Genomic DNA, 23777 nt, shown 5'->3' on the forward strand with positions numbered 1-23777 from the left:
TATGCAGAAGATAATTGCAGGCATGGCTGTTCTCGACTTTCAGTGTCAGATAGTGCACCACTAACATTTTTGTCACGTCTCTTTTCGTCTATGAAAGTAAACATAGATTTTGTCTTAGTTTTTATTATTAAGATCTATTTTTAGCTTGTCATTGTCTCGTTTTTGTCATGGTAGTTGACGAAAAAAATTTGCCATAGTTTTCGTCAAAGACATTAACACCGCTGGTCAGGTCCCTCCAACCAGCAACACTCATGTTTGTTTTAAGCTTTGCAAGTTCCAAATATGGATGTAGATACAGATAATATAGTCAGTTGAACAGATACAGATACAGGTAATGATGTACTAGTTCACGCCTACTGATCACATTACAGAGTCATCTGCCAGGTGTGTTCGCTTGCATGAATTTTATTTTCCAATGCAGTGTTTTTTCTTGATGATGTCACATTGAGACACTTTTTTGTCAGGTGACCAACACAGTGATCTGAGTGACATGAATGAGGAGACTGCCTTTATTATACTGTGCTAATGTTGTTTTGAACATGTCCTTAAAACAAAGGGATATGAATGGATGTGTGCTGAAAGGCACTTGCTGGAACTAAACAAGTTACACTGGATTCATCATCACCAACAGGAAATGCCTTGCATATAGAGTAATCTTCCTTTCATCATACACAACCATCATGTTCATGTTTGTAGAAAAGCTGCAGGAGGACTTTGATAGTGTCCATGCTTCATGTTCTCAGAGCTGTCCTGATAACATGTCTCAACTTTCCATCCCTGAGTTTGGGATGTTTATAAAATGCTCAATTACACACTATCACTGTGCTGCCAGTTAGTGGGATTATGGGAGCTTTTTGTCAGTGAGGGTCTGATTCTGTCAGAAAACCAAGACGCTGTTCTGCTCCCACTCGTCTGACAGATAAGATGCTGACAGAGGAAGTGCCTCCTTCAACGTTCACTGCCTTCTGTTTATCTCTGCCATTCACATACACAGTAACAGTATGGTGTGACCTTCAGACATTGGTGTTTATCTGTGGAATGTCCTCTGATCATTCCCTCATTATTTTCCACATATAGATCGTATACATGCTTGAAGACAGATATGGTGGCTTCCCATACAGAACACTGTGTAGTAATCTCGAGAATAGAGTGAGAGTTCGTTTGATTGTAACATTCCTGTTTTCTCTTCCATTGATCTTTTGTGTATTTACACTTCTACTGACCTTGACATTTGAAAATTTGATGTACAGGCAAACAGGCAACTTTGCATTCTTGACTCAAAGTTAATGGCACCATTTTACATCACAAACCCTAAGCCCACACATACTCTGATAAATTTAATCCTGACAGTGGTCAGTGTCAGGCCGTCTGTGAGCACTCTTGTCAGCTGTTTTTCTGGCGATTCAGCATGTTGAATCGGCTGCAGAGCCAACGGAGCCTATTAGTGAGAGAAATCACTCTGATTGGCAGTTCAGCTCAGTGCACAAGAAGAGAACGGGAAGTAAGGAAAGTAAACAAACAAGTCAAAAGGGAGTGAGACAAACTTGTCATTACAGGTAATATTATTATTTTTTTAGCCGTTGAGCTCTTTGGCAGAAATGTTTCCTAATTATTTGTGGTAGCCTATTGTTCAGTGGCGCACGGTAAATTTCATTTGTGTTTTTCACCATAGGGTTGTTTTGTTAACGTGCTTACTGCCTGACTAACATCTTGAATCCAGCTGTTCTAATGCAGTGTTTGTAGTCTCCCCATGAAAAACAATGCACCAAAATTTGTAAACATCCCAGGTATTCATGAACCAGTAATTCATGCATAATCCGCGTATTTTGAAAGGCTGCGATTATGTGACCATGTGCTGACGGGAATAAAGAGGGAAGTGGTGGTACACTCCAGTTAGGAGGCAGGTTGGGCTGGTGCATGGGTCAAAACACATGGGACTTTCCTTAAGAGACGGTTGTTCAAAACCGTGTAAATTTACGTCGTCACCATGTTTCTTGATCTAACCCTAACCATAGTAATGTACTTGCCTAAACCTAATCCCATAACTTAACATTAATTTTTTTGTAACTTTATGTTAAGGATCAAATATTTGTGGGGTGCTAATTCATAGGATATCATACAAACAGTTTCATGAGGATACAACGCTTGAATCCTGCCTATTGGTTTTTTGGTTTGCCCTTTTGAATGACAAATGCAGACTACCACCCCCTGCTGGTCTGGAGAGTTGTTTCCTCTCAAACAGGCACAGAATGTATGTGCTGGTTTGATGTTGGCTGTAATTTTTGCAGTATGTTCAATTGTAACTTTTTGGCCAAGACACAGGTGACATGAGGCGAAGCAGCAGTTTACCAACATTCAAAATTTGTCGCCACTAATTCTTTGATGTCTGTTCAGTGTGTCTGGGCCTTTAAATGTTATGAACTGACAGACATTTAAAATGACTTGTATTACTATATCATAAGTGCTAGATGATGTACTACTATTATACTGGGTATCAAACATCAAGGCTTGTTATAGTGCCAGTTGAAATGTAGATGCAAACTTTTTTTTTTAGTTAAAGTAACATAATGTTTTGGTGTACTGAAACTTTATAATCTTTGCATAATATTTGCACTAATGTCAAATACTCAGGCCTAATTATTGTTAATCTGTTTTTATATTCTATATTTAAATCTCTGTGTTACATGAAGGGGTAGGCGTTATGGATAAAATGTTCCATTACAATGTCAATATACTGTGTCCCTTAAGCAGGAACTTAATTCACCTCAACATACTACTTATTTTACATTGCGTGCTACTTATTTTATATTGTGTGTTATTTATTGTCCTGTGTTACGCAACAAACCTGTTGCATCAATGTTGTTTGCTATGCAAACAAAATTATTACCTGTATGTCTCATCTGCACCTTAGAAGTAACCCCTGCAATTTCATTGTATAGGTAGCATCCTTGTTGATGTGCAATGGCAATAAAGGCTTTCTATTCTATTCTATACATTTTTGGGCTTTGCATAGTCATCATGTAAATACCACCAGAATAATTTTCAACTAGTTCAACTTACCCAGGATATCTTCCAGTTATCTGGCTTGACTAAACCTTACATTGTCCGTCTGGATCTCCGGAATCACAAAGCTGGTTATTAACTAGTTCAGTCAACCCTGGGTTTTCCTATCCAGCCACGAGCATGATCATGTGAAAGAGGAAGGGGAATCAGTTACAAGCAACATCTTCACAAACATACACATGCACACACAGACATATGTATAGCCATTAACACACTCATGATCAACTCACTGAATCTTAGTCACTGCACAGTGGATAATGCAGGTTTCCTCACTCAACCCAATAAGAAGGAAAAAAAAGGAAAGGCTGCTGATAAGGATGAGCACGCCATCCCATGGGTCTCTTTTCACTTTGATAAGAATTGATGCCAGCTTTTCTGTTGCTGCAGAGCTGTAGAGTGCTAACACACAAACACTTATGTGGTTTGTTGGTCTCTAACAGTGGTCTGCAGCTTGGCAGGCCCATCATCCACCATCCCCTCCACCTCCCGATGACAAAGTTAGCTTATAAACTATGTGACTTTGGAAATGTTGATATTATACCTATGAAATGTACAATTGTAACATATTTGTGGTTTGCAGAAATGTACAATGCCAACTCTGATAGTGTGTGTGTGTGTGTGTGTGTGTGTGTGTGTGCGTGCACGTGCGCGTGTGCATGTGAGTTAGAGGGAGTTTGCGTGCTTCGAGAGGAGATGCTGCCTGAAAGCCAGTTAGGACTGAGTCAGAGTTAGAAGGAGATTTTGTTGTTGTGGGGAATCTGTGTCAACTCAATTTTAGCTGGAACAATCATTTGATTGACAGCCTGCTCTCCTTGTGTAACTGGTCAGGACATTACACTGCAGGCTTCATTTTATGTTGGATTTTCAGACTCCTGGCAGTTTATGTGTTATGACATGTCGGCTCTGTGTAGGTTTAGAGATCAACGCCCTTTTGAAATAAAGAGATAGATTTGAATGGTGTCACCCACTCAGTCACGCAGGCTTCTGTGCACCTCTCATCTGCACCGCTACAGGATTATTGACTGTGTTCGTGCGGAGGTAAGTCACAGACAGCACAAACTTAAATCAGAACTTTTGACAAAGCTGTGTTTTTCTGTAGTTTGGAACAGGAGCTGCACAAACTCAACAGGTTACACGGGAGAACAGATTAACGTTGAACTGAAAAACTCGTCGTTTAGATCAGGGTGTGGAACTTCCATAATGAGCACCTACTGAACTGTGTTTGTGGTAAAACTTCAACCCTTAAAAGTGATGGTCAGACTGCTTGAATTAATCATTTTGTTAATTTCAACTTTACCATATTACTTTGCCAACACTTTATAGGGGTGTGCACAAGACTGACATGACACCTCTCATCAACATAAAGGAGTCTTTATGAATGTTTATAACTGTCGTCATTGGTATCATTTGGTCGATTTGACATTTTTAACATTGATATGATTTTGTTATGACAATTTGACATTAACCAAGACAACATAAACATGCCATAACAGGAGAATTATCAAACTCAGAGAAACCATTAAGCTCTGTGTGTTAACATTACATTAAACTGTCATATGTGGTTGGTTTTCACATTGGCTCTCATAAGGACATCATACCTGTGTCATGAATATTTTCCTCGACCTAAACTTAAGTGGTAAATTTGTACTTTTCACTGAGATATAATTAAGTATTATTAAACTGTTAAATGTGTTTAACTACCCTAACAGAGGTAATACAAAAGTCAAGAGAGTTTTTAATTTATTGTAGTTGCACAATAATACATTTCATATTTCGGGAAAACAAACCTGTTGACTACCTGAATTACTTGTTAAAGCTAAACAGTTTCTCTTAGTGTGCCAATTAGGCCTGCCGTGACATGTTTATAACAGGTTATGTTGTCTTGGTTAATGTCAAGCTGTCATACCAAATACATCTCAAACAACGTCGACTGTACATTTAAAATTGAATAATTGCCCAAATGACGTCTAATGACATCAGTCATTAAACTTCATAAAGACCCCTTCATGTACATGACAGGTGTCATGTCATGTTGTAATGGTGTCATGTCAGTGTCATGTCAGTGTTATGCACAGCCCTTCCAATCAAGTGTTACCATTACTTTCTTTTACAGCTGGTTGAGATAAGCTTAAGACTACAGCAAAAGCTTGTGCATCTGAGAAGTTAGTCTGTTTGTGCATCAGAGACTTGCAGTCCACTGGAAAGATAGAGGAATTTGTGCTGCAGGCTGCATGAAAAATGACAGCTCTAATTATTTGGTTTATTATTGGTGAGCCCAGAAGCCCCCAAAGCAGTCTGTTCTGTATTCTTTGTTGTACAGGCTGCAGTTTGGCATGCTTGGCAGTGTGGAGGGCAGCGATTCTGTATGACAGCTGGTATCAGCAGCAGCTAGGGTTGAGTCAGGTTGAACTGAATGTGTATCAAGCTTAGCAAGTGCCACATGCACTGTTCACAGCTTAATTTTGTCACACAGTATTGCTTGAGTTTGTGACACAGTTACAGATTGTATGTGGTTGGCAGTGTGGTAACATGTAGAAGTCGAGTAGGTGGAGCAGCTTTTATCCCGTTGGATAGTATAAGGCTGTGGTTATTTCCTGGAAGAAGTATGTACCAGTGCAGATATCTGCTGTGAAAAAGGACTATTGTGTATGTTGTGTATAAATGTTACACTCAAAATTAAGACACTTAAATAGAATGTTGGAAAGTGTATCTAAGCACTACGTAGTAAATAGGAATGATTTCATATACAGCCTTCGTCATCTGTTGTGGTGTTTTACTCATTGGTTGTTATGAAGGCGGTGGCTTGTCTGATGTGCTGACTGACATGTTTGTGTCGAACTTTCCATCTGTTTGTTGACTGAGGAGAACCCTGAGGGCTGTGCCCCAAAGCATGTTCGACAGAGTCAGACAGTCTTTGCCTTAGCTGGCTTGGCAACACCTAAAACCCTGTTCAGAGATAACAGGTGCTACAACGATGGTTATCGACTTGTTCTGACTTCCTCAGGCTCTGTTCACGTTCCCATAAAATGAGTCAAATAAGTCATACAACTCCCAAAATTGATTGAACTGTGCTACCTACTACAGCCTTTGATGAATATTAAAAAATGATTACAATTAAAGCAACACTGTTGCTTTAATCAAAAAACTGCAACTGCAACAAAAAAAAGCAACACTGTTGCTTTAATTAAGGCGAGAGAGAAATGCTGGAAGAAAATGATAGGGGAAATGCACAAGTGAATAGATTTACTTGACCACTCTGTTTATTTCTAACATGACAGCTGCATATTCTACAGCTCTTAAACTGTAAACTTGATGCATATGTTATACTCAAGAACTGCATTAACATATACTGACACTGTCCCATAATGAAGAAGAAACTGAGAAATCACTTAAGTTTTAGGTCCTATCATAGTGAAATGAATTTTATTCATTGAATATTAACTGTGATAAATACCGATAGACGAATCAATTGTCTTAGCGGTGTTCCTATTACATGCAATATACCAGCAGTGTAAAAACATAATTCAAAGTGGTGACATTACCGTATCGTTTAAAGGAATTATACAGAATTAGTTGAGTGAGAGCAACAACAACCTTGTGAAGAAAACAAAACAAAAAACCTCTGGAGGCACTGCCCGGTAGTTTTTCGACAAACGGAAGTGCAGGGTCCTTGGGGATTGCTCACCCCCTTCACTTCCGGTGGTGCCCCCAGTGTTACACTCCTACCTGCAACTCGAACCAAACGGCGGTAAACAACATGGATCTTTCAGAAGAGCAGTTCATCTCTTAAGTGTTAAGACTTACCATTTTGAACTGCAGACAGTCTTGACTGGACTTCTTTCGGAGTATAAAAACATTGCCGCTAATGCCCTTTTTTTCCTTTCGTGAGGAGTGGAAGGTGTGCTGGTGGATGCACGACGCTTGGAAGTTGTGCTGTTGTCCATGTTTTTCACGTTGACGAGACAGCGTTTGGGTGGAGTGGTTGCCATGGACGCGGAGCTTGCTGTTTCTCCCCCAGTTGTCTTTCACACAGGGCTGCCAACAGATTCTACAATGTAAATTGCAGAATCTGTCTTGAGAGATTACTTTTAAGGTGATTCCAACCCAAATTGACAACAAATCCTGGTCCTGACCAGGTAAGCCGTGCAGCATAAGTTACCATGGTGATCTACCCAGTTTAAAAGAATAGAGAGTCACCTTCATGACATACCTCAAACCTCACTAATCTCTCTTTGTGGTACACCCCTCTATTATGCCCACTGCTAACTATGTTTTTTTTTTTTTTTTTGCCTCTGTGCCAGCCATAGCCAAGGCCAAAGGCATTATGTTTGCAGGTTGTCCATCCATCCCATTCTTGTAAAGGCAACATCTCAAGAACACTGTGAAGGAATTTCTTCAAATTTTGCACAAATATTTACTTAGAATCGACAATGAACTGACAAGAGTTTGGTGATCAGAGTTACTGTGACCTTGCATTTGTCTCATTCTCATGAACACAATATCTCAATAAGGCCTTGAGAGAGATTCCTCAAATCTGGTTCAAACATCCACTTGGACTCAAAAATGAACTGATTCAAATTTGGTTGTCAAACTTTTTTGGCCATAACTCAACAATTCTTACACTAATGTCTAACAGGATAACATGATGATTTAATAACATTTATATCTAAAGGGTCAAAGCTGTGTGACATCATAATGTTGTGCAAAAACACTTTTCTGGCCATTACATAAGGAACAGGAATAGAAAGGGATACATTTGGTCACATACTGAATTGATGACTCTAATCTTGAGTGTCCACCTTGAAACTGTGCTTCTGTGTGAAAGGCATCCATGTTTTCACAGACATGGATGTAAACTATAATAATCTTGACTGGTTTGTGGAGGCATACAACTGCGAAGAGGTAATTTTAGTTCTGCTCTGGGTTTAGAGTCTATAGCCCCTTTTACACTGCCAGATTTTCCGCGAATGTTGGGCCGTTTTGTCAGCAAGCTGTGAGCGTTTAGACACACAGAGCCGGATTGGCAAGTTGATCCGAGGTGCTCAATTTTCCGCCTCGTAGGGTAGACATATTGGCGGAACCTTTTTGGTTTAAAAGACCGAGGCAGCCTTCCGCAATGGGAGGGGCTGTTGATGACTTGTGGGAGGAGCTGTTGATGATGCCGCACATGCGACCCACTGGCGGTGGATAAATAGGAAACAGCTGATAGCAGGAATTAGCGAACAGCTAGTAGCAAGAGGGAAACGCAAACCTGACAGACACTGTAAAGATGAGCAACTGGGGAGACAAGGAATTGCGCGCCCTCCTTGCCCTCGCAAATGAAGAGGCCATTAACCGTCAGATGATGGGGACAGTGAGGAATGGGCCGATTTACGAGAGAATCGCCGAAAGGACTGACCAGCCGCGGCTTCCCTCCCACATCACTGGTTACGTCACACACTGAGCCACACGTTTTGTTACTTGCTCACACCCCCCATTGCCCCGAAAAAGGCACATTCTGTATCAACAAAAGTAGATAGGCGGCATGCACTCCCCGATTTTGTTTTTATACTGCCAATGCTGAACGAAGACTGATTGGGGTTTCCTGCAAATTTGCACAACTCCTATCTATAAAGGGCTTATGTGTATTACGACATAACTAATGATACAAACATAACATCACAGTTTGTGATTATCTGCTATCCATTGCTTATGTGTGCATGCCAACTACAGGTTACATCTATGAACTACATATTTTATAATAGAAGTATGGCTGGGCAATATATCAATATTATATTGGTATGGTGATATGAGTCTAGATATATATTGTTTTAGATTTTGGATATCATAATATTGTGTTCTCCTTTCCTGGTTTTAAAGGCTACATCACAGTAAAGTGATGTAATTTTCTGAACTTACCAGACTGTTGTAGCTATTGTTTGCCTCTACCCACTTACATTATATCCACATTACTTATGATTATTTATCAAAAATATTTTTTGTGATAACACCAGTAGTCAACCCTGTAATATTGTTGCAATAAAAATATTGAGGTATTTGGTCAAAAATAGTGTGTACATTATAAACTGGGAAGGTTCTGAGACTAAATTAAACTTGGAATGTCTGCAAATGTAGTATTTTCCAAACCCTCACAGAGCTGTAACCCACTTTAAAATGTCAGTTTGATCTTAAAATTCTTGTTTTTGTGGATTTTTCATCAGCATATTCTTGAGACAGAGTAGAGCTGCAGAGCATGATGTAAATGGGGCAGAGTGAGTGCCATATAAAATCAGGCTCTGTCATTCTGCGCTGCTGAGTCACATATGTTGCTTTGTGTAGCACAGAAAGAAGAAATGCTTGTTAACATGATTAATGGTGGGAACGTAAGAGAAGGACAGACACAAAACTATACATGACCAAGACTTCAAAAAGAGCCTGAATTAAAGTGAGCACGTTTACAGTACACCATACATAACAATGAATCCTGGGTATTCTGCCAGGTCAGTCTGACTGGGTGAATAATGGATGGTTGTTATAGTTCAAAAATTCACTGAAATACTATGTTCCTGAGAGTGTTTTTTTCAGTGTAGTGTATCACACTTGCTGTGCCATCAAATGTGGCTTGGAATATGGATCAGCCTGTTCTGATTCTACGTATTATAATTCAGGCTTTCTCTACCTGGAGATTCATTTAAACATATGCAGCTATGCCACCCATTAAAACTCATTGGTGAATTGTGTTTATTTATTATTGTATATTCTGGTTCTTGTCGAGTCCTGGTTATGCCTCTGCGCCAGCGATAGCCATGACAAAAGGCATTGTGTTTTTGGGTAGTCTGTACATCCGTACATCCATTCCTGTGAACACGATATCTCAAGAACACCTGAAGGGATTTTTTTTTTTTTCAAATTTGGCACAAGCACTCACTTGGACTCAACAATGAACTGATTCAATTTTGGTGGTCATAGGTCGAAGATCAAGGTCACTATGACTGTCTGTCTCATTATTGTGAATACAGTATCTCAAGAACACTTCGAAGGGAATTTCTTCATATTTGGTACAAAACGTCCACTTGGACTTAACAATGAACTAATCACATTTTGGTAGTCATAAGTCAAAAATAAAGGTCACTGAGACCTTGCATCCATCTCATTCTCATGAATGTCATATCTCCAGAACACCTTAAGGAAATTTCTTCGAATTTGACACAAATGTCCACTTGACTAAAGAATACGGTCACTAGAATTTGGTAGTCAAAGGTACAAGGTCAAAGTCACTGTGACGTCACAAAACATGTTTTTTGCCATAACTTAAGAATTTGAGTTACAAGTTCAACTTCACACAATTGACTAATAGGGTATAATTGTCTAATAGGATGTAATGGTGAAGTGATTACATTTATATCCCAAAGGTCAAAGGCCAACTTCACTGAGACATTATAATGTTCTGCAAAAACACTCTGACCATTATTCAATGTCATATTTCAGGAACAGAAAAGGAAATATTTGGCCAGATAATGAATTGGTGACGCTCTTCTTGGGTGCCCATCTTGAAACTGTGCTGATTGTATAGATCTTCTGTGCTGTCAGGGGAAGATGTGCGTGACGCATCCATGTTTTCATAGACATGGACAGAAACTGTAAGTGCAACTTGGTGAACAGAGGCATACAACAGCAGGGTGGTAATTCTAGTGTTAATTCTTGGTATGCTTTCTAGCAAAAACCAGTTAAACATATTGATGTTGACACAGTCATGAATGACAAGGTATTCACCAGCCGTCGCGACGGCTGGTATTGTTGTCACCTTGCGAGTCTGAATGTGTGTCGTCATGGAAAAATGTAGTCCTAGTGACACCTAATGTACCAGGAACTACCACAGAAGTGGTTTTGAGTACTCTGCCAGGTGTTTATATGTCTGTCTGTCTGTCTGTCTGTCTGTCTGTGGACAGATTTTGTCAACACAATAATGTCACAACCGTTGAAGACACAGTCATGAAACTTTACAGGTGTATAGCTGAGATAAAAATGAAGGCCTTGTTGAGGATGGGTGTGGTCCGAGCAATGGGGCCCCATTCATTTTACAGCAAGTTGCAAGATGGTCTCTAGTTTGTTTTGTTTTTTTCAGTGCTTAAAAGATAAAATACAGAAAAACTTTTGCCATGCACAAATGTTTTCTACCTGTTTCCACCAGCTGAATGCGTTAGCATTGGCAGGCTCAGGGGCATTATGACTCCACCTGTGGACATCTAAACTACTGCATTCATATATTATGCTGCAGGAACGGCTCCATCTTGTTCGTGAATTAAAGAAATTTAGAGGGCACAATCTGTTCTCAATAGGTGGATGTTAATAATCCCTGCTGTTGGAACCAGTATTCACACCCAACCAGGGGCGATTGCTCTGTGACAACAAGGGAGGCTGAACTTCCCCTAAAATTTCATAGAAGAAATGGTCAAATATGCACGATTGAATTTACATTAAAATAAGAATTTACATTGCATTAAACGTGTGCTCGGATGTGTTTAACATCATGACTATGATGTTCAAACGTCAGCTGTTTATCACCAGTTTTCAAACGTGACCTCCCTGTCATCCCTGTCAGCACAGCGGACACGGAGCTTCCAAGCATTCCTATGAGACAGCGCTGAGCAGGTTTTTTTCATGCAGCAAAGCGAGACGGTCATTGGATAAATGTGACAAAATCGTCACTTCCAGGGAGGCTCAGCTTCCCTGGGACCTAATGGAGCGGTAGGCGGGAGAGGACGCTCGGCGTATGCATGATGATTAGAGGAACTGTCTAGAAGGCTGAAACCCTTTGTGATTGACAGTGCTTCGCATTTTGAGCGCAGTCCCATCCGGATATTTATATATATATGGGGCATTCTACCAAATGTGTGCAAAGTCAGGCTGGAAATATTTTGAAATTTTGTATGTTTTATTTCCAAAACTTTGTCCCTATATATATTGTACCATATGTAAAGGTCACATATCTGGTAAAATGACTGTAAATTTTTATATTGTATTTTCAGACTGTTTTGGAATGTTTTTCCTCTCCCAAAATTTGTCACTACCGAAACATACAGTATTATATTATACAAAAAAAAATATATCAACCTGTTATGCTTGTTCCTTCCCTTGTCTAAAGATTTAAATTTTTACAAATTTTGACTGAAGGTTTACAACTAAATGTATATTTTAACAAATTTCGAAGTTCAAATTATATAATTCTTCAAAATCTAAATGCAATCTTTCTTTGTAAAATGCATAACGCTGATCAGATTGATTTCAGAGTTAATAACTGATGAAACAGAACATAAATGTAACCGATTAGCATCATTAATACTTTAGTTGATAACTTAATATACTTTATTTTTCACAAAACACCCAGTGTTTTGGTAGTGACTGCAGTGTTTCGGTAGTGACTGTCCTGTTTCGGTAGTGACCATTATTCTGTTTTTAAGGTTGCATCATATTTCCTCAAATGTATGCCTTATGGTGAGAATTACAAATTCAAAGACAAATGTTTTGTGGTCAATAAAACAATTTAATTTTTGAGAGAGCAGAGCGGAGTAGAGCGGAGCAGAATAGAGCAGAGCATAGAAGAGTAGAGTGGAAAAGAGTATAGTGGAGCAGAGTATAGTAGAATAGAGCAAAGTAGAGCAGAGCAGAGTAGAGCAGAATAGAGCAGAATAGAGCAGAGAAGAGCAAAGTAGAGTAGAGCTGAGTATAGTAGAGCAGAGTAGAGCAAAATAGAGTAGAGCAGAGTATAGAGTAGAGCAGACTAGGGTAGAGTAGAGTAGAGCAGAGTATAGAGTAGAGCAGAGTATAGTAGAGCAGAGCATAGTAGAGTAGAGCAGAGTATAGTAGAGCAGAGTAAAGCAGAACAGAGTATATCAGAGTAGAGCAAAGTAGAGCAGAGTAGAACAGAGCAGAGTAGAGCAGAATAGAGTAGAGCAAAGTAGAGTAGAGCAGAGTATAGTAGAGTAGAGCAGAGTAGAAAAAAGTAGACCAGAGAAGAACAGAGCAGAGTAGAGCAGAATAGAGTATAGAGCAAAGCAGAGCAGAATAGAGTAGAGCAGACTCGAGCAGATTATAGAGTAGAGCAGAGTAGAGCAGATTATAGAGTAGACCAGAGCAGAGCATAGTAGAGTAGAGAAGAGTATAGTAGAGCAGAGCAGTGCAAAGTAGAGCAGAGGAGAACAGAGCAGAGTAAAGCAAAGTAGAGCAGAGTATAGTAGAGTAGAGAAGAGTAGAGCAAAGTAGAGCAGAGTAGAACAGAGCAGAGTAGAGCAGAATAGAGAAGAGTATAGTAGAGTAGAGCAGAGTGAAGCAGAGCAGAGTATAGTAGAGTAGAGCAGAGTAAAGTAGAACGGAGTACATCAGAGTAGAGCAGAGTAGAACAAAGTAGAGCAGAGTAGAACAGAGCAGAGTAGAGCAGAATAGAGTAGAGCAAAGTAGAGTAGAGCAGAGTATAGTAGAGCAGAGTAGAACAGAGTGGAATAAAGTAGACCAGAACAGAACAGATCAGAGTAGAGAAGAACAGCGCAGAGTAGAGCAGAATAGAGTATAGAGCAAAGCAGAGCAGAATAGAGCAGACTCGAGCAGTTTATAGAGTAGAGCAGAGTAGAGTAGAGTAGAGCAGATTATAGAGTAGAACAGAGTATAGTAGAGTAGAGCAGAGCATAGTAGAGTAGAGTATAGTAGAGCAGAGCAGTGCAAAGTAGAGCAGAGGAGAACAGAGCAGAGTAAAGCAAAGTAGAGCAGAGTATAGTAGAGCAGAGTAGAACAGTAGAATAAAGTAGACCAGAACAGAACAGATCAGAGTAGAGAAGAACAGCGCAGAGTAGAGCAGAATAGAGTATAGAGCAAAGCAGAGCAGAATAGAGCAGACTCGAGCAGTTTATAGAGTAGAGCAGAGTATAGTAGAGTAGAGCAGAGTAGAGTAGAGCAGAGTAGAGCAGATTATAGAGTAGAGCAGAGTATAGTAGAGTAGAGCAGAGCAGAATAGAGCAGAGCATAGTAGAGCAGAGCAGTGCAAAGTAGAGCAGAGGAGAACAGAGCAGAGTAAAGCAAAGTAGAGCAGAGTATAGTAGAGTAGAGCAAAGTAGAGCAGAGCAGAGTGGAACAGAGTAGAGCAGAGAAGAGCAAAGTAGAGTAGAGCTGAGTATAGTAGAGCAGAGTAGAGCAGAATAGAACAGAGCAGAATAGAGTAGAGAAGAGTAGAGTAGAGTAGGGTAGAGAAGAGTAGATTATAGTAGAGCATAGAGTAGAGCACAGCACAGTAGAGTAGAGCAGAGCATAGTAGAATAGAGCAGAGTAGAGAAGAGTATAGTCAAGCAGAGTATAGTAGAGTAGAGCAGAGTAAAGCAGAACAGAGTATATCAAAGTAGAGAAAAGTAGAGCAGAGTAGAGAAGAGTATAGTCGAGCAGAGTATAGTAGAGTAGAGCAGAGTAAAGCAGAACGGAGTAGAGCAGAGTAGAGCAAAGTAGAGCAGAGTAGAGAAGAGTAGAGTAGATTATAGAGTAGACCAGAGTAAAGTAGAGTAGAGTAGACCAGACCAGAGTAGAGTAGACCAGAGTAAAGCAAAGTATAGAGCAAAGCAGAACAGAATAGATTAGAGCAGAGTAGAGCAAAGTAGAGCAGAGTAGAACAGAGTATAGAGTATAGCAGAGCAGAGTAGACCAGAGTAGAGCAGAGCAGAATAGAGTAGAGCAGAGGTAGAGTAGAGTAAAGCAGAATAGAGCAGAGTAAAGTAGAGTAGGGCAGAGTAGAACAGAGCAGAGTAGAGCAGAATAGAGTAGAGCAAAGTAGAGTATAGTAGAGCAGAGCAGAATAGAGTAAAGCAGAGTAGAGTAGACCAGGGTAGAGTAGAGCACAGTAGAGCAGAGAAGAGCAAAACTTTGGACCACAAAATTATGGGGTTAACTACTGACCATTCCATTTTGTCACTACCAAAATGATCATGTCACTAACGAAACTTTACCATAGGTTTCCGTAGTGACTGTTTTGGTAGTGACATTCCTGGCTATTTTTCAGGATAACTAAAGAAGGCTAGCAGTCACCTGGCTAACAAGCACATGTTTGAAGAGTTGTTCACACAGAAAAACATAATATTTTGCATAAACCTCCCAAATTTTTACATAATTGAAGAGATCATGTGTTCGGTAGCGACAGTTTTAAAAGTTACACACTGATTTTCAGACTTTGGAAGACATTTATTTAAAAAATGATGGGAGTCAGCAACTTACCATGGAGTCATGTGGGACGGGGGTGCAGTACTACCCCCCTTCTCAGAAATTCAGCAGTGTGGCTTAAATCCAGACTCAGCCAGTGCATTAAAACTCTTGTGTTTCGGTAGTGACATGAAAACAAGGGGCACTATTTTTTTAGCATAGTTTCTTAATGTAAAAATTAATCCCACAATACACCTAAATCTTTCAACTTCTGTTTAAACTTAATCACAAAGATGTTTTAAATTGCACTTTTGAAAAAAATATGAAAAATGTTTTAAGTGTTATTTACATGAATTGAATTTTAGAGGTCCGGGTTGGGGACAGCTACTTCCCAATAGAAATTACCCTATAAATGGTGATTTTGTATATATTTAGCTTATCATTTAATGTCCTGGGTTTAAATAGGTCATAACATAATCTTTGTAAATATCTATGTCTAAATACTCAATTATATCATTTTTGTTATTTTTTTTGTTAAGGGACAGCACTTTGCACAAAATTGGTAGAATGCCCCATATACATGTTTAGTATGACAATTGTTTTGTCAGTGAACTTTGTGAGTTGTAATGGAGCCAAACTGTGTGCCGTTACCTTTGTTAAATGTTACTATTGTCCCTGGTTTTATATGAGAAGAGGAAAAGATCACTCGTTGCTAGGCTAATCTATACAATATAAAATGCCATAGGCTTGTGCTAATAATGTTAGCATGGTGTATTTGTGGGGGAAATGTGCTCAGATAAAGGTTTTTCAAATTGTCTCTATAAAGCCATGTTTAATGTGTGTTTTGAATCAACTAAACTTTACAGCACTTCACAGAAACCTCCGCCACCGACTAGTGTTTTGGAGGTGTAACTGCAGAGTGACACAGGCACACCACCGCAGAAGTATAAATGCTCACAACGACGTAGGCGACGTGTGTTCCAGAGTTTTTTTTTTTCCATAAGCCATATAGCTAATTTTCACCATTTGTACAATACACACACAACACACACTGTAAACAAGGGTTAGGGTGTTTAAACCCATCTGAAAATCTTTGAGGTGTGTTTTGCTGTGGTTCTATGGCATGAGTGTGGTTGAAAAAATGTCTTCAATTAAATGTTCCTTTTATAAGTTACTGCCTTGCTACAATATGACAAATTTTATGATGAAAAGTGAGCTTCCCCTGTTTGAAAGACCAGCAGCCGCCACTGCACCCAACCATACATATACACACAGTCTGTTTCACCTCTTCCCAGTAATAATATCAAAGCAAAACTATGTGCCAGTTCAAGCAGACAGCAATAGTCACACTCACATACTTAGCTTTTAAGATGGTCTGTTAAAGCTGTCATGCTATGCTCACATTGTTGCTCTGCTTTACTGCAAGCATAACTGCTGCAGATCTAAGTAGGCTACTACTGCTGTCGGCTCTGATTCCATAAAGGCCCCTCTGATGGAAAGTAGAAAGGGTCCAAGATCCAAGCTTGTATACCAAACATTAACATCCTCTATATTCACATATCAGTACAACAAATCCTCATCAGCTGACTAACTGCACTTCAGTAATAACTCCATCCATCCTTCCATTTTCTGCTGCTTACCCACAGTGGTGCTAAGCTAGGGAGCCCAGACATCCCTCTCCCTCCCTCCATTTTCCAGCTTCTCCTGGGGGATTCCTAAGCGTTGAGATATATAATCTCTTCAGCATGTTCTGGGTCTACTCTTGGAACTTCTACCAATTAGACTTGCCCAGTAAACCCCTAAAGAAAGGTGCCTGATCAGATGCCCAAGCTAACTCTACTGGCTCCTTCTAATGTGAAGGCTCCACTTAAGCTCCCTCTGGATATCTCAGCTCCCTACCTATCTCTAAGGCTGAGCCCTGCCACCCTAGAACAGTCTATGAAGCCAGGGGTCAGCATGCTTATCCTCGCCTTTGCCTGCTGCCTGGCTAACATTGCTCACCACCCCAATGCCTATACCTGTGGGTGGTGGTTACACAGGGCAGCTCAGAACCAACTGGTTACAGTAATAACCCATAGAAATCAAATTTACAGTGTCTGCTTCAGAGTCCTTGATAGATCCATGCAGTTGCTCAGTATTACCACAAACAGTCATTTCAGTGAATGTATTGGTGTGTAGAAGGCTTTTAGCAGCTGCTACAGTGTTTCGAACCTTTTACTCATATTGTTGGCATTGTGTGCAATGGTGAGCATTATCACCTTACAGCAACAAGGTTCTGGGTTGAAACTGGCTGGCTTGGGACTAATTGTTAGGAAATCTCCCTGTGTCAGCATGGGTTTTCTCAGGGTGCATTAGTTTAGGGTTATGCTATTCATTGACAAGTTACCAAACCAACGATTTGACTCAAACTAATGTTATGGTTATAGGGCATGTGCTGTAACCACTTGGCTACCAAGGCGCTGCAGAATGAGCTGCAGTTTGTTACAAAATAAATTGTTTTATTTGCCTGTTTAACAAAAAAAAGAAATATCACATTGACAAAAGTCAGTACTATTAGTTGAACTTTGGCAGTGATTACAGCCTTGAGTCTTTTTCGGTATGACATGACATGCTTTGCACATCTGGATTTTGGGATTTTATGCCAGTCTTCCTCTCAAACTGTGTCAGTTTGGATGGGGACTGGCAGTGGATAGTTATTTTCAGATCTTTCCAGAGATGTTTGATTGGGTTCAAGTCAGGGCTCTGTATGGAGAACTCAAATTTGGCACAAACATTCTCTTGGGCTCAAAGATGACCTGATTAGATTTTGGTGGTCAAAGGACAAGATCACTGTGACCTTGCATCCATCTTATTCTTGTGAACACAAAATCTTAACAACACAATTTCCTCAAATTTGGTACAAACGTCCACTTGGACTCAACAATGAACTGATTTAAATTTGGTGGTCAAACGTTGAGGTCACTGTAACCTCACAAAACATTTTTCATGGTAAATGGACTGCACTTGTATTGTGCCTTTCTAGTCTTTTGACCACTCAAAGAGTCACAATGAGTCACATTCACCCATTCACACACACATTCACACACTGGTGGCCAACGCTACCATACAAGGTTCCACCTGTTACACAGATTTAACACACTCACACACCAATGGAACAGCCATCAAGAAGTGATGACATTTTATATCCGAAAGGTTAAGGTCAACCTCACTGTGACATAATGTTCTGCAAAAACACTTTTCTAGCCATTACTCAATGTCATATCTCAGGAACAGAAGGGGAGACATTTGGTCAGATACTGAATTGGTGACACTGATCTTGGGCGTCCACCTTGAAACTCTGCTGATTGTTTAGATCTTCTGTACTGCTGGTGGGAAGATGTGTGTGAAGCATCCGTGTTTTCACAGACATGGATGTAAACTATAAGAGAAACTTGACTGGTTTAGGGAGGCATACAACCATGATGGAGTAATTCTAGTTTCTGGTTTTAACTGATCAGTTTTTCCAGTCATTAAGTTTGTTGTTCTTTTAAGAAATTCTTTAAACCAACAGCTGTTTATAAAGTGTACCCAACAACGCAACTACTACATCATTGTATGGATCTTTCCTAACCCTAACCTTCCCATGATTACTACCACGATATAATATCCCATGGATACTTTACTGATACTGTATATAAACAAATAGTAATATTAAGAATTCTGACATAGTTCTGATTGTGATAACAAGGAAGTTAAATGTGAGTCAACTTGAGATTTGATCACAATCAGTTTTATTTTTATAGCCTAAAATCAGTCTTAGTCTGCCTCAGAGGGCTTTAGAATCTGTACAGCATACAGCACGATCCTTAGACCCTTGATTTAGATAAGGAAAACATAAAAAACTAAGTATTGGAAATAATCTAGATGCGATGTTCATCATTCCCAAAATTCAGACTGACATCTCTGGCATCATTGAAGACTTTGCGATTTCCACAAGAATTTCAAATAAAGGTTGGTTGAGATTCACTTGGATGCACAGCACGAGCATGATGAGGATACTCATGCTACTAGCTTCAGTTTAAATGGCTGACAGAGCTCCATGATGGGAAAACCTGATATGTAAAACTGGCTTCGTGGGACCACCCAGACAAGTTCAGGCGTGTGTTTACTAAGAACTCACAAACCATGTTCTTGGAAAGGAAGGAAATCCCCAACAGGCATATTGATAGAAAGTGTGTATACAAAAAAAAACTTCTGCTGAACAAGAAGACCCCAGATTAATAATACACAGTATGTGCATAGTAATACTTGCCCTTAAGCAAACAGGTAATGGCTGTTCTTTGCACAGGCTGTTCTGGGATCAGCCTGGCAGTCAGAGGCTGGAACCACTGAGCTTTGGTTGTTTAACACGCAAGCAGGCAGCAGAAGAATCAGTTGTCCTGACAGTTTGTGTGTCAGAGTGGTGTAAACCCACATGTTCCTGTTGTGAAGAGCAGAGTGAAGTCAGTCTGATTACACACATGTTGATTCACTGGTTGCATAAGAGCATGTTGACGCTGGGATTTCTTCCCACAGTTTTCACTCTCTCTCTCTCTCTCTCTCTCTCTCTCTCTCTCTCTCTCTCTCTCTCTCTCTCTCTCACACACACACACACACACACACACTCACACACCTATATGACTATGCTGGGCTTCTCTGTAAAAGCAGGTTTTCCTGCAGTGGGTTTTGGTTTCTGAGAGCACCCAGCCATTGTTATTGCCTCTTTTTTTTCCCATGCATACCTGGCAGACCTCAGATATAAACAAGTCTTTCCCAAGCCTGTGTAAGTGCATGGGATGTGTATTCTCGCTTCTTTTTCTGATTTGTAATGTTTATGTTGACTATTCTCTAATAATTGGCAGACCAACTCGTTTCGCAGAAATGGTTCCTTCGAGTTGAAACATGTAAATATATCAAACCTTTTGAGTTTTGATGCGTTTTGCTAAATATGTTGTCATTTTCTCTATGAGACTCTGTCGTAGTATACGCATGTTCAACAGCTTGTGCTGCCGCCCACAAAACTTCTTCTGAATGCATTACTAGTCATCATGTATAAGTTCCCATTAATAAAGATACAATATTTGTTTTAGTGCATTGATTGAGCATCCCACATGATGCAGATAGGCTTTGTAATTTCAAAAGAATGTTGGAGACATGTCACTGACCAACAATCTGTTGTTCTTTGAGGGGCAAGTAGCAGACGTCCCAATTACCTCTGCAGCCTTGTGTTGCATTCATGTGGTGTCAGAATAATCTGAAAAATGACTCCTGATCATGTTTCATGGCTCACCTGATACGTTTCCTTGAGCAATAAAATATAATACATCATCTTTGTAGCACCATGTTGTTTCCACATTACAACTTTAAGCTCATGAACACACCGAATTCAGAAGAACAGTAATCCAAGGAGCATGTTAATGCACCATTAGCCTTTGCTGGCGGAGGTCTCACCTCGATTTCCATTCAATCGCTTTTCTTTCACTCACTGTAGCAGGCATCGTGAGCAGCATCCTACAGTAACAGCGAGCAGGAAAAGTCAGGGGTTTATGAGCACTCAGACATTCAACAGGTTGACCCAATACAAACCAGACACCAGAAAGAGTCAATTAAAAAGATTTGTTTCATTTTTGCCTGTCACTTCTATTCTTATTTAGTCAGGACCACTTCAGTCAAAGAAAACTTTATTTCATTTGCAGCATTATATTTGGCAGTATGGCTCTGTTCTAGGGCCTCTCTGCCTTTTCCTCAGGCCTATGCAGAAAGATTAAGGTAGCACACCTCTCTGCCCTTCCATGTGCCTACATACATGGAAAGCCTAAGGCAGGGAGAGCAGCAGTAAACACCCCCCAGGAACAGAATAGAGCAAGCATCACTGACAAACAGGAATTACATTGATAAGTCAGACACGGCATGAAAAGGAGGAGCTGGGGTGGAGACAGGTTACACAGCGCCTTGCAGAGGAAGCAGCAATAGCAGGCTTGCCAAAGCAGTTTAAATAAGGCGCCCTGAATGAGATTTGCCAACTGGCTGCATAGAAAGGAATCATGTGATCCATCCGCTGACTCCCTTCCATCACACGCCAACACAAATACAACACAAATATATAACAGTTGAGACCAGAAAAATAAATTCAAACACATCAAATTGAAGCAGACAAAATGATAAAGAACTTTAAAAATATGAACTAAAATTTGCTATACAAAATTATACAGAACACTAGAAGTGTATGGCCGGGGCGAACCTATAATGAACATTAAATAAATCACCACTGACTCACTGTATTTATGTATCCTCCATTTACTTTTGTCTTTCTGTGTATGCAATTAAAGCTTCAGTAAAGCTTTTTCAACCATTATATCAACAGTATGCATACAGATAAACAGTTATTTCATAATTTCAGGATGCTGAAACAGTTTAAATGTATACAGTAGCTTCATGTCCCTAAGTCTCATAAGGTTTTTCTATGGTGAGTTTCGGGGTTTGAGAATTTAATTAAGAGGAAATTAACTCTTCAATTAGTATTTTAATTCACAATTTTGAGCAATAACATTAACACTCTGGTGTCTGTCAGCATTCCCTCAAAGTAAGCACTTTTTTTCTTATTTTTCTTTTAACAGATCTCCAAAGAGGTGTTGTACGGCAGTCACAGTCCAGTCCACACCCTGTCCTCATCCAGCCGCAGCACCCTGCACAGCCTGCAGGGCTCCATGTCCCCACCCATGGTCCGCTCCATGCCCTCGTCCCCCTCCAGGATGGCGTACGGCGGGGGGAACACAGGTGGGAGGATGGGGCTGGTAGATCCAGGCAGTGCCACGTTACCACGGGAACGCCTGTCAGGGACAGGGCGATCTAGCTCCCTCTGCACCAGCAGCAGTGCTATACTGGAGAGGAGAGACGTCAAGCCTGGTGAGATACCTGCAGGGTCCTCAGCTGGTGGATGGTCAGTGTTTGAGTATTACTAAACACAATGTGCAGGTTTTTTTGTCTAATCATTGTTAGTTATAGGTCAGAATTATAAAATTGCCACAGAGGGCATTACAGTCTGCACAATATACACTAAGACACTGATTCAGGTCAAGATAAACTCAAAAAAGGAAAAAGGGAGAAACCCCAGGAAGAGCAACAGAGAAAGGATTTACTCACACAAGAAATAATAAATTTGTATATTTGTAGTTACGTCACAGATTTCAGTGAAGTTACAAAGTTTAGTTGTGTTACAGATTTCAGTTAAGTTACAGAGTGTTGTGAGTGTTTCAGGCAGAGTGTTTGGAGGAAAGTCTGTGGATTAGAGGCAAGTTTAAGCAACTCCCAGGTGCTGCCAAGCTCTTTACTTTACAGACCTCAACCACAAAACCTGTTCTCTACCACACAGACCTGGAAAAAATACAGACTACACACACACACACACACACACACACACAATGAGGTCTGGCAATACTTCATCTTGAATTATTGCCAGACCTCATTGTTGCTGCTCTTGTTTTTGCTGTGCCTGTCCTTATGTAACAACTGGCAAACAGAATCCAGAAGAGTAAACATGCAGGACTCTTCTCTTCAACAATGTGTCAGGAGTGAGTCATAGGCACAGTCTTTGAAATGAAGACGCTTATTGGCTTGAAGGTACTGTGATCTGCAATATCTGATGGGAGACTGTAAAGCAGTCCCTCCAGAATTTTTTTCGGCTGTTTTTGTGACTGTTGCAGCCTGAAATTTCTGATTTCACGGCAGCTCTTCTGAAAAATTGCAATGCACGGTGCAATATTTTCAGGCATTTTTTTAGATGAAATTACAGTTGTAAAAAATTGCAAAAATAGTTGCAATGCTGTCTTGGATACAGAGCTTACTATTATGAATTTTAATGTTGTTAGTGTTAGTGTTAGCAGCAGCGGCTAACATCCTACACTGTTGAGTTCGTTTAACAGTTCCAATAATCTCACCCCACCTACACCAAAACAGCTCAGCTGTGTCATTCAACCCATTAATAAACACATCACTGTGTGTGTGACCCTGTCCCAGGCACAGTAGCAGTCTCATGATAAACAGACAGAGAGTGGCAAGGAGGGGTTGAGTGAATTAATATGCTGCATGCATATTGCCAAAGCAATGAAAGTTGTGGTGATAGGACAAAATTGCAAGGCCACGCAGAATTCACAGGGATTGGCTGAATTTGCATTAACTGTTGCGATCACAACATCCTGGAGGGACTGGTAAAGACCCAGGTTCATAAATAAATATATGCTGTATGTGTAGCAAAAAAAAGAAACAAAAAACAACAACTTAAGTATACTTAAAAATGAAAAAATCTTAAAATGTACTGATGCCGAATGTACTCCGGAACAGTCACAACCAGTTTGACCATTTTTTTCGGCAATATACATTTTAATTTGACTCAGCTCATGGGATGCAAATCTGAACAGCAGTTCCATATAGAATCTGTGCCCGCAGAACTCTGCGGATTTTCCGCAGATTTTTGGAATATAGATCCTGCTGTTAAACTCAGAATGTTGTCACTGTCTCCTCCAAGTCCTTGTCCATGTGTATTA

General features: G+C 40.1%; 1 protein-coding gene across 2 annotated transcripts in view; it reads left to right on the forward strand.

Moving 5' to 3' along the window:
• The window catches only part of LOC117272259 (uncharacterized), a 163398-nt gene that overhangs the window by 92716 nt on the left and 46905 nt on the right, over positions 1–23777 (forward strand). For both annotated transcript variants that reach the window (XM_078172892.1, XM_033651079.2), the window contains exon 6: positions 21852–22140. In XM_078172892.1, the coding sequence (XP_078029018.1) occupies positions 21852–22140 (289 nt within the window). The remainder of the gene's footprint in view (positions 1–21851; positions 22141–23777) is intronic.

Source organism: Epinephelus lanceolatus, chromosome 12, assembly GCF_041903045.1.
Source record: "Epinephelus lanceolatus isolate andai-2023 chromosome 12, ASM4190304v1, whole genome shotgun sequence".
In the NCBI taxonomy this organism is placed as follows: domain Eukaryota; kingdom Metazoa; phylum Chordata; class Actinopteri; order Perciformes; family Serranidae; genus Epinephelus; species Epinephelus lanceolatus.